Here is a 12649-nt window from a genome sequence, read left to right on the forward strand (position 1 = left end):
GCTTGCCTGCCTGCCTGGCGGTTGCTACCACCACCATCGCCACCGCCAGCACCAGCAGCAGCAGCAGCAGCAGCAGCAGCACAACCACCTCCTCTCCCTCTCGACGTGTGTGCCGCGCTGCTGGTCCGGTATACCATCCCCGTTTACTCGGCTCCGCTTGCTCGTTTTGTTTCGCCGCGCCGCCAAGGCGAACGTGCGCGCAATCGAGAAGCCACCCTCTCTACCCACCGCCGTCGTATCACCCTCCGCGTCGCCACGTTCCCCGCGACCCCTCGGGCGCGTGGATCTTACGAAGCGCGCTGCGAAATTTGCCTATCTCGCTGATATCTTGCGATAGGAGGACGTGGAGTGTTTCAAAATGCTACGTTGAAACTATCTGGTTAAAGCAGCTTGATCTGAAATTCAATGTTACACGAGAAAATGTTTTTGTAAAAAAATATATAATATATGAAATATAATAAAATATATTATGAGATATTTGAGCTGAAGGCCGACTTAATTGATTTTATTTTTCAAAAAACTATTTGTGAGGATCATGAAATACGATATACATAAATGATTTAAAAAAAATAAAATACATCACATGGCCTTCTTTCAGATATTTTATACATTGAGGGAAAATTTTCTATATTTTAATGAACATTTATTCGAGTAATACTAATGAAATATTTGCTAACAATAAGTGTAAATTTATATTTATTTAGTACAGAAATCACTAATTTATCATTTTTTTTCTTATTGAGCAAATATTTATGTACAGTAACTAAATATTTTATTTACATTATTCGAATAAATATTTATTAAAATTTTGGAATTTTTTTCTCCTAGTGTATATAATATTTTTTTTAAGTAGAAAAGGGGGTTAAAAATAAGCTTATTACAATACAAATCATAAAATTACAATATACATTAGACGGATGACATACAATTTTGTCAATAGTTTATACAATATGAAGAATAGTATATTAATAATATAATCTTTATCAAATAAATACAACAGAGTTATACTGTCTCACTGTTTTGAATTAATAATGGAATGTAAAATCAATTAAAGTTAATTTCACATTTTATCATCAATTGGCTCGATTGCAATAACATTTGCAAGATTTGATAGTTACATGTGTTAACTGTTTAACAGAAACAAGTTTTTCCAAATTAAAATTCTGCTCGGGAAAGTCCCAACGCTCGTATCTCTAATAAAATGCTCTAAAGTGCAAAAATAAAACTCTATCCTCCCGTTAAATTTGCTATCTGTTACTTTTTATCAGCGCATATCGAGTATACTTATTACTCGTTATCAGCTTTTAATTGCTCGCGTGACGTAATATGAGTCTATTCATTTTACTTATATGTGTACACAGATCCTTCATTTTTTTTCTCTCTTCGAATATACATTTCGTTCCAGATTCAAAATATACGTTTCGCTTCGGATGCAGAAAGTGCGCTGTTAAGGAGTAAAAGTAAAACAAATCTAAAGATAACAGAAGAATTGTACGACTGACTCTCGTATTGATCCCACGCGACCAATTAAGGGTTAATATACCAGGGTAATTAAACCTCAAACAGAAATCGTTCGATCTGTAGCAATATTCCATATTAAGTTCACGAGATTTTGTCTTATTTAAGAAAACATTCCGTACGATAACAGCAAAATCGATAGAATGCTACAGCTCTCATTACTCAACTTTTTCATAACCTGCTGCTGCAGGAAACCCTTTAATTATATTATAACTAAAAGTTTTCTACAAAAATCGAACAAGTTTAAAAAGGAATAAAAATTTTGAGCAACTGAAGAACAAATTGTTAAGCCGTTCATTGTATAAATAATTTTTCTTGTGAACATGTAATAAGTACAAGAACAAAGTTACAGGCTTTGATTAATATTTTAGGAATATTAAAAAATAAAAAATAAGAAACTATTGCATTTATTTAGTCTTTGCTGGAATTTTATATTTATTACCTATTTCTCATAATATTTTATATTTATAATAAAATACCTTTTTTTATAATAAAATATTAATAATGATTAAAGCGAAGAAGGAAGTATAAATTACTTTTCACTTTTTATCCATAAAATTTTACAAATTCCTGTTTAAAGAAACATTCTTTTACATTACTTTTTGTATAAACATGGTAATTTTCCTCCGGATATAAAATAGATGTGAGAACAAAGTTTCAGGCTCTGATTAATGTTTTATGAAGATACATTAAAAAGGAACTTAAAGCCTCTGGACTTGTTCGATTTTTGCGAAAATTTTACTTTTACCTACCTATTTTTTCCTATTATTTTTACTTATTTTTATAATCCCATTTTTTGTTTGATTCTTGCTCAAAGAAAATCAACGTGACGTTTCTGATAGAGAATAAAAATTAGATGCCATAATTCAGACTTAAAAAAAAAAACGTGAATTTGTTTGGTTTGTAGGGAACCCCTTCGGTTACAAGAAGGGATGATTTCAGCACGTATATACATTTTCACGTAAAAAAGTTTCAGAACAAAAGAAGTATGAATGGGAAGTTTTATATGTTATACTTGTTTGATATTAATTACAAGTGTTACCTTTTTTTATAAGAGACAAAAACGTTATGATTAACGATATGAAGCAACGATATATTTTTCATAAGAGAAGGTCTTATAAATTCCAAAAATTATGAAACTGTGACAGTACATGGAGGATATCCCGATATATAATAAACAACTTTTTTGCTGGCCCGAATTCACCCTAAATGGCTGAAAATCAACTCCAGCAAATTGGTCCACTTTTTTGTTTTATTATTACAATTACGCGTTTTGATAAGTTTTCTAATCGATAAATCTCATTAAAGTGAAATAAATTTTCCCTGTGAAATTTCGTTCTCCTTTTGTTAGCGGATAATAAAACAAAAACGAGAAATAAACCAATTTTCAGAGGTTTGAGTTTACCCCTTTGGGGTAAATTTGGACAACAAAAAAAAAATACATTACATAACAGGAGATCTTCCACGCGTCGCCAAAGTTTCACATATATTTTTTTAATTCCCGAGTCAAGGGCCTCCTCTTGTCGAGATATCGGTAAAAGAATATCGAGGTGCTCGAAGTACCTCTTTGTCGCTCGCGAATTCATTCTTCCGGGAACTTTCCAGCGCTAATTATTAAGATTGCGATCCCGGTCGCGACTCTGTTACAGCGAAACTGGATGTCGGGTCCAAGGAGACGTGCGGCAGCACGAGCCTCGCCGACTCCGGCGCGACCCGGATACTCCTGATCTTGAGCCTGTTATTGACCGGCCTCACTACTCTGCCTCACATCCAGCACGACGTCAGAGGTATCGTTTAGCTCCCGGCCGCCGCCGCCGCTGGATCGGTGGTCGGCCGTCGAGCCGCCGTCCTAGCCCCGTCGAGCAGCAGAAGCATCAGCATCGGCATCGGCAGCAGCAGCAGCAGCAGCATCAGCATCAGCAGCATCGGCATCAGCAACGGCGCTCTGCCGTTTCTTCCCTGAAGAAGAGGACGAACGCGAACACGAACAAACGAATGAACGAACGAACGAACGAACGAACGAACGAACGAATGAACGAACGATCGGGAAGACGACGGCACCGTGCGAGAAACAGACATATCAATAGTAGAAGAGTGCTCGATCGCCGGGGGATCGACGATGAATAAAAGAAAAAAAAACCACACACACACGCGCCCGCGCCTATAAGAGAGATCTCGCTCGGTCGGAAACTATGGGGGGACGAGGGTGGCCCCAGGGGGGGCCCGGGGTGGAATCGAGTTCGAGTAGTATCCACGCGCGTAACCGGGGAAACGAGAGATCCAAGAAAGAGAGAGAGAGAGAGCTAAGCGACGATCGACGATCCGACGACGTTGAGAGGTAAGAAGGGGGAAATGAACTGACGATGAGGTTCCAATGTAGCGAACGATCGAAGTGGAGACGAGACGATGGCTCGAAACTATCGGCGAAACTACGCCGACAGTTTTAATTGAGCTAATTATAGTTCCTACGAGTCACTCCGAGGTCTGAGGTCTCTTCCTCCGTTGAACGCAGGCGCGACAGAGCGGTGAGAATTCGACAGATTCGAAAGTCCACCCGAAAGCACCGAGTATCCGAAAATCGCGAGAACGTAGGGATTCGAAAGCACGAACTGGAAGTTCGCAAAAATTCGAAATTCCAAGAATTCGATAAACGAGAATCCAACAATGAAATTCTGCAAGCCGCAAAAATCCGAAAAAAAAAAATCGTAGGGATTCGAAGAAAGATATATGCGTCCGGAAATTCGAAGAGATAACTCAGGTACTCGCGAGCGCGCGGGAGAGCTTGGGGCACCCCGGAAGCTCGTATACGACACGAGCGCGCGGATTCATCGCGTCGTAAAACCGTCGTTACGCCATCGGCCTCTAGCTCTCCCACGTCGATCCCGATACTCCATCCTGGGACACGAACGGCGCGCGTAATATACCACCCCGCCGTATATCCGTTATGTGGGTCACCGTCGCGGGGGGGGTTTATGAGCACGAATCGCCGCGTCGCGTCGCGTTTATCGTGACGTTATCCCGCGGGACAAGGCGATTCACGATGTATATATCGGACGTTAGAAGCATCGGACGGGTGATCGAAACGCGTCCGGGGTAAGAGCGTAATTTCTCCCGAGCTTTACCGGATCCGCGAATAGCTTCCGTTGCGAGATGTCGAGATTCACGTCAAAGAGAAGAGAGAGAGAGAGAGAGAGAGAAAAAAAGATCTCCAAGAATCCTCGAGAGGCGCGTATCTGCGCCTGTCTCATCTCGTCGAAGGAAATCTGACACGGCAAGATAACGCAGAATCGATAACGATCGAATCGCGTTTCGTGAATATCAGATATCCGACACGATGTTATTGTTCGTACGCCATCAATTCCGTATCAAGACACTCGACCCTCGCGCGTATTTTTCTTTATTATTAGCTCGATACCTCGTACGAGGATCTTTTTATCGCGGCAGGGGAGCTATCTTTCAAGGGACGAGGAAATCCGGAAACGCGCGTAGATATTTCGACGTAGGATTAGGAGTTCATTTGGCAAGGAATAGAATGTTATTTCCTCCTCGTTCGTCGCGATGATGCCTCACAGCAGTCTCGCATTCGCGTCTAACAGCCGACGAAGATGAGCGCAGCGCCGCGTAAAATTGCCTCTGGCCCCCCGAGCGACAGGCCGATTACGACTCTGCAATTCGTATTCGTTTACCTTCGCATCCGCCGTTTCCCGCCGCTGTGTATGTGTTACGTACGTATCTACGCGCGCGGCAAAGTGGTGAAATGGGGTCCGCAATTCGATCTATACGGTCCGATACGCGCGCCCGACTCGCGACTCTACGCGTCGCAGCAGTCGATCGCGTTCGTGAAAGACAGGAGGGAAATAAAAAAAAGGGGGAGAAAGAGGAGTAAAAGAGAATTGGACCGCATTGTATCCTCCCCAGTGTTGCCAGACTGGGTACAGTTGTATTTAGTACGTTTTGGGGTTGGGCAGTAACTAGTTAAAAAGTTAATAACTTTTAACTTATTGTTAGTTAACTTTAAATGATTTAATTTTTAACTTCAACTAACTATTTTTTTTAACAAATACACTTTGATTTAATAATTTTTCCCAAGTTAAAAATTTAGTTATAAACTTTATATAATTATAAAAAGAATTGGTAAAAGAAAAAATACTTTTTGTTGCCTCATACAAACTTAATTTACTAATAAAATAGTAAATTTGTTTGTTGATTCATATTATTGTTTTGAGTAATCCAACATTAAAAACTTAAGCATTACTAATTTAACGTGAATAATACTTTTCAAAATTAACTTTTAACTTAATTTAATTTTAACGTAACTTTTGACTAATTAGTTTTAAATCAAATGAATTTTTATTTTTCGCAAATGTATTTTTACTTAAAAAAAAACCAAGTTAAAGAAACGATTTCATAAATTTAAACATAATTTTTCTCTGGGTGCCTATATAATTTTCTAAGAAGGAAAAAAACAAAGAGAAAATACGTTTAACAAGCAGAAAGTATAATAAATTACAAAGAACGGGAATAGATAATTTTTGATACATTTTATCCAGCACACTTTATCCAAAGGATGTCCCAAGAACATGTTTAGGATATCCTTTGAATGTCCCATGGACATTCCATAGACCTTCTTAGGATGTCCTTGGGACATCTCTCTACGGGGAGAGATTTTTTGATCCTGGCAACATTGGTTCTCACCTTTTCTCGATCTCGCCGCGCGCGCGCCTTTCGCTCGCGAGAGAAATCGTACACGCGGTAGATGTTTGCGGGTCGACTTTTACGTCGATCTTTTCCCTCGCTCGCAGCGAGAGGAGGAAGAAAGAAAGAGAGAGAGAGAGAGAGGAAGAATGACGTCATCGCGGAAAATCGTCGGGACCGCAATCGATCGCGGAAGTGCCGCGACTTCCGTTCGCCGAACTCGCGGTCTCCGTCGCGCGGACCGCTCGCTATTCCGACGCGCGGGGAACCGGCCCCGTGCCGAATAACGCGCGTCAGCTGGAACATTTCCAGGAAGGCTGCTCGCGCTCTATTGATTTTTATTTCCGCTTTCGCCGGAGAGACCGAGATGTGCCGGAATACAGCATCTCCCCGCGGTCCCCGCCTTCGAATCCTCCCGCGATCGATTCGATCAATTGCCTTCCGGCCTCGCGATTCGTAGTCCCCACCCCAGAACAAAGAAGAAGAGAAAAGAGAGATCGCCGAAAAAAAAAGAAACAAAACGTCGAGGAGGTGTCGTCCCGACGCTAAAAGCTTTTGAATTTAATTAACTTCGAAGGATGCGAAATAATTCATGGTGAATCCTTTTGTCGCGCGCGAGTTTGACCGGGCGCGGAGGGTGATCCGAACGCGCGCGTCCAGGAGAAGGGTTTAGAGCGCACGAGTCCGGCGAATCGTCCTTGGATCGTCGGTGGTCGCTCGAAGGCCGGTGAGACCTCGAAGGTGAGGGAGAGAGCGAGCCCACCGCCGCACCGGCCGATGGATGATCCTGCCCGCGCGTGTCCCGATGAAGGACGCGCGGGAAGGGATCAGAGGGGGATCCAAACGGTACATTATATTACATAGGGGGTGTCCCAAGGACGTCTTCAGGACGTACGGACGTCCAATGGACGTTCCTAGCGAGTCTGTGCTATAGGGAAAGGTTTTTCGCGGATTCCACCACCACCAACACCACCCCCCAATCCCCACCTCGGGGGTCCTACCCCCGGGGCCCCCTGGGGCCCGCGTCTAGCTAACTTTTAGTTGTACAACACAAGCACCGTTACAACGTAAGTAGATATGTAAAAAGAGAGAGAAAGAGAGTGAGAGAGAGGGAGAGATTGAGCGGGAGAGAGAAGAGTCATACTCGCTAGTTCGCAGTAAGAGATAAGGAAAATTATTAAAAAATAAAAATAAAAAAACTCGTTAACACGTAAGGCAAATGGCAAAAAGAGGAAAAAAAAGAAAAAAAAAGTTATAGAACGATTTATCAGAAGTCTGTACAAAGGACTCTAAACGATTATAATCCCACGCGCGACGATGAGCACCGGCGACGCGCGTCGTTTGCGACAAACTCGAGCTTTGATGAACCCGGGGATCGTCGGGAGATCGATCGAAAGTTAGCGAGGAAGAGAGAGAGAGAGAGAGAGAGAAAGAAATGAAGAGCGATAAAAAGAAGTAGGAAAGAGAGAGAGAGAGAGAGAGAAGGAGAAATAAGGGACGGTTGATTGCCTCGATTGCGCCTCTGTGTGCACGATTTATAAAGCACACATCGCAAAACGAGCGGTGGGAGAGTGGGTGGGAGGAGAGATTTCTCTCAGCGAAATAACTCATTAATTCATTAGGCGACGTTTTTTTTACCTCATTTTCTCTTTTTTTTTGTGCGACAAAAGAAAAAACACGCGCGTCGTTAAAACGCGGAAGAGGATGATGCTATCACGTTAAAAATAAATGCATATTAAGAATGAGGCATAGAGCGACGGCAAAGCAGGTTGATAATGTGTGTGACGGTGAAAATAATTATAATGAAACGGTGATAACGATAATAATAACGATAATTACATTAGATAAAGGTAATGAGAAATAATAATAATAATGGTAATTATAACGCTAACGAATAAATATTAGCGCGCGATAACGGTACTAGGAATAATAATGGCGAGAATTGCAGGAAAATCAAACAATCGATTTCGAAATTTTGAAGAAGGAAAACGATATATTTATATTGCAATTGCGTTATTTTATTTTTAATTGCACCTTAAAATGTCTGTGATTTTCTCTCTTTCCACGGCTATTAGATAAAAAGTGAGAGTTGAAATCCGCGTTGATAAATTTTCGAAAAAATTGCTCAAGTTATCGGAAAAATATATCTCAATAAGATGGTTCCAATTACGAGTTATTTAAAGTTAAAGTAATTTTTATTAATTTATGTAGATTTAATGATCAAAGATTTGAGAAGGTTATGCCAATGTCGGCAATAAATATTATAATTTCAAAAAAAAATTATTAAAAATTATGTTCAATAAACGGTTTATAAATTTTAGAATAATGTTTCTGTATGAGTCCTAATTTTTTATGGGTCGATATAATTAAATGTACATTAATATGTATTAATGTATGTTTTTAAACGTTTTTACAAAATTTACAATGTTTATTAAATATATAATTTTTCTTTAAAATTATAATAATTATATAATTATAATTTTAATTCACCAAAACAATGAGAGTATCAAAATTTCAAAGAATTATTAAAGAAATATTTTGATATGTTATTACAAAGGTTATTAAAAATAAGATTACGTTTTTTTTTTAAATATTTGTAATGATTGGGAAAGTGATTTCATATTACAATAATTATAAAAAAAATTTGAGAAATGTTCTATAATTTTATTAATACATAAAATGTTTAATTTTGCAAATTTAATCCATAATTAGAACTCTAACTATAACTGGAATCGTCAACGTACTGAGATCTAAAGCTCCAGTTCAGATTTCGTAACTCCCGGAAGAAAATTGCATTAGTAAATGGATCCAGCGGAGTAGCGAATACGAATTTCAACGAAATCGAATTCTCGATGTTAGGACGATCGGCAAAACGATTGCGATGTCCAGGAGATAAAACAATGCATAAAGCTGCATATAAAATTGACTACGTATTTTAAAACGTAATCGAAGAAAAGAAAACTAATATAATTGCCACACGTGGAAAGGAGGACGAGAAAATCTCGAAATCGACCTTCCCTCTCGGTCTTCGCGACAATATCTCCGAAATTTTGCATCCCGCTATCGTCGTCAAGGCTGCGAATGTCTGATAAACAATTCAATATAAATTTAAAAAATAATCATTGATATTAATTACTATAAAAATAATTACTACTATAATTACTGTAAAAGTAATTCGTTATTACTCAAATCCGGATTACTTAAACCCGATGTGCTAGGAAAAAAACTTGATTCCGCGAATCTGCGAAGATCCTTAATTCGCTCGAACTGCGGACGATCGGACGGGGAATGTAATTGCGGAGCGCAATAAATCGAAATCTATTCGTCGTATTTTCCACACACACACACACACACACACGAAAATATTCCTCTTCCGAGAAAATTCATCCAGATGTCGTAAAAGCGTAAAAGCCATAAATATTCGGTTAATTCAATATCCGAATTGTCGGAAATAATTATTATCGGATCACTCAAATCTACCCTTCCTCCCCCTCCCCCCTCCCCGTTCTGCCCCTTCGATTCCCATCGCTCGTGACACCGGATCATCGAAATCTAATAAATCCGAAGGATCGGACTTATCCGAATCCCTTCGAGAAATTAATTCGGATAATTAATAAATCAATTCGCGAGTTATCCGCCAATCGGACAGAAAACCGATTGCGGGGAGCGTGACGAAATTTATCGAAAATACACGATAAAAATGCAAACGAAGCGGGAGGAGCTCACCGCATCACTCTCGCGTATTTCGTAACCGCGCAATCGGCGGATATATCATAGAGTCCTAATCGTCACACGAGCGGATTTGTGCATCGATATGCCCGCGCGCGCGCATGTATGCGTGCAACGTGCGCGTGGTTATTGCGTGTTTCGCGTGTGCGGCGGTACGTCGATGAAAAATATTTCAATTGCATTTTCGGGCGTTTTCCGGTCCGATCGTTTTCCCGATACCGCTTTATCAGCGGTATGAGCCCCCGGAAAATAATTCACATGTGTGTGCAGCTTCCTCCCGCTTTCACCCGATATTTCATCCCCATTGAAATCCCGTACGCGAAAATATCCCGCGTGTAATTACATATGTACTAATTTCTCCCCCATATCTTGCACGTATATGTAATATATATAAATCCTCTCTGTATATCCCGATAGGCACATTGTGCGAATATTGGCACAGTAATGGCAGCGCGAATTGACGAAAATTTTGCAATAATTGCTCTGATACGTCGTAACGCAGGAATTTTATCGAAATAAAATTTCTAAATAATATTTGTAAAAAATTAGACAAATCTAAGTTCGAGGTATAAATATCTTACAATTATTTCCAAAACTGGTTAATCCTTCATTAAAAATTTTATCTCGCTGTATGCGTGATATTTCATGCTGCGACATTTCTACAATATAATTTAGAAACAATTATGCATTTTTGTAAATACACAGATGGATTAATTATATTTTTAAATGTTTCATACATAATACAGCTAAAATATTTTTTTTCATATTTTTTTTATTAAACAATTTCTCTCTAAATTTAATTTTGCAAATATATCATTAAGATAAATCGCCAAATTGTCACAGTTTTGCCGAAATACTATTTCGAAACTGTATTCGCAGTTATCAATATTTTATAAAAGATAAATTCCTCTACGTCTGTTTTTCTAATTATACCTACGTAATTGCCAATTATAACTTTCATGCAAGATTTCGTCATACAATTTAATAAGCATTGTCCTATCGGGGTATTGTCTCCACGTAAATGCCTCCAGATAAATGTCCCGAATGTATTTCCCCGGGGGGACGAAGAAGTGCTTGCAACTGTCCCGCAAAAGTTGCGCGGCCTCGTAATAATTTTCCTGCAGTTTCTACAGTTTCATACTTTCCGTCGATGTCGTCGCGACGTGCGCGAGGAGGAGCGCGTCTCTCCTGCCTTTCTTTCATCGGGGGTAAACGACAGGTAATCTAACGACAACTCGAAAAGGAGAAGATGGAACGACGAAGAGGCGGAACGTACGAGACTTGCCGAAGTTTCGGAGTAGCGGTGCTTATCTCGGAAATAGCGGTGGCTCCGGGACGGCGATTCGTTTAGATAAGCGCGTTTGGTAAATCAGCTGTCGCGGGGTGCCATTCTTTTCCGGGTAAAGGATCATCGCTTCTTCGATGCAAATTTCTGTAGGAATAATAATGATCTCTCGCGCGTGAGATGAAAGTGAGCGGGGGATGAAAGGAGGAGAGGGGAGGAACGAAGAGCGAGAGATCCCGATGATCTGCACGTCTCACGAAAAAAAAATAGAGAAAAAAGAAGAAAATTAACTCGTCAGGTAAACAGAGGACGCAAGAAAACGAGACTCCCTCGTGCAGTCAGTCCTCAAGGAGAGCGGCAGTTTCTCCTCTCCTCGATAATCCTCGAAAGATAATTTATCGCGAAGGGTCGAGCTTTCGATTAAGGAAAAGGAGCGCGGAGCCGCGTGGAAAGAAATATAAAGAAATATGGTCAAAGCTAATTTTGCACTATATATTTGCACTATATTTATAATAACAAAGTGTTCTGAAGGTTTCAAATTAAGAACCTCTGAATTTTAACCTGATTTTTGTTTTTAATACAATAATTTAGTATCTTCTTTCATACAAATTATATCCACAATTTTTATTAGACAATAATTTGATTTTTTACTTATTTTATTGTTAAATATTAATGATAATTGCAATATGAATTTTGACCGCGCTTTTTTCGTCTTTTTTCCTCCGCGAGCTGAAATTTTCGACCGGCAAACACGAATTACAGAGTCGCCATTCTTTTCTTTCTCTCTCTGTGTCTTGGAGCGCGGGGAAATCAGGGGAAGTTTCGCCTTTGTCGTCGATGGGAATCGCAGCGCGTCGCCGGGGAAAAGTAGCCCGCAGGCCTAAATACGCTCTAATTAATACAAGGAAAACAGAAAAAAATGAAGGACGATTACTAATGTGAACTCTAACGGATCGACGACGAACGGTCGTCCGGCTGTCGGTGGCCGGTCGGCGCTCCGACGCGGCGTCTCCGGAGGAGGACTTCTTCTGGAGGAAGCGTCGCGCCGCAGCTCGAACGGCCGACATGCAACCACCGCGTGCAATCGCCCGCCGTTACCTCCTTCCGTCGCGAATTTCTCGTAACACAAATCCAAAATATAATAAATCTTATATCGCACCCTCGTCATTAGCGAGAGACTACAATTCATCTGTCCTATTGCAATTTCTACTAATACTTGTCATTGATTATCTATTATTAGCCAGTGACTAATCTCTCGGCAGCAGACGCGCTATCGACCACCGAATGTAAACGACCTTACGTTTGTAAAACGTAATTCGTCACTTATCCGCGGGGACGGGAAGTAACGCGTTATTTTAGTCACTGTTTTATTTTTTTTTATTTTTTTTTTTTATAACAATGATTTGGAAATGACTTATTAAT

At 40.1% G+C, this 12649-nt stretch overlaps 1 protein-coding gene across 6 annotated transcripts in view; it reads left to right on the forward strand.

Annotated features, from left to right (window-relative positions):
* LOC105202371 (acetylcholinesterase) overlaps positions 1-5367 on the forward strand; it is a 59549-nt gene extending 54182 nt beyond the window's left edge. For all 6 annotated transcript variants that reach the window (XM_039456878.1, XM_011170846.3, XM_026138514.2 and 3 more), the window contains one exon: positions 3168-5367. In XM_039456878.1, coding sequence (XP_039312812.1) covers positions 3168-3316 — 149 coding nt within the window. In that variant the 3' untranslated portion in view covers positions 3317-5367. The remainder of the gene's footprint in view (positions 1-3167) is intronic.
* The last annotated feature ends 7282 nt before the right edge of the window (positions 5368-12649 follow it).

Source organism: Solenopsis invicta, chromosome 13 (assembly GCF_016802725.1).
Source record: "Solenopsis invicta isolate M01_SB chromosome 13, UNIL_Sinv_3.0, whole genome shotgun sequence".
Lineage (NCBI taxonomy): Eukaryota > Metazoa > Arthropoda > Insecta > Hymenoptera > Formicidae > Solenopsis > Solenopsis invicta.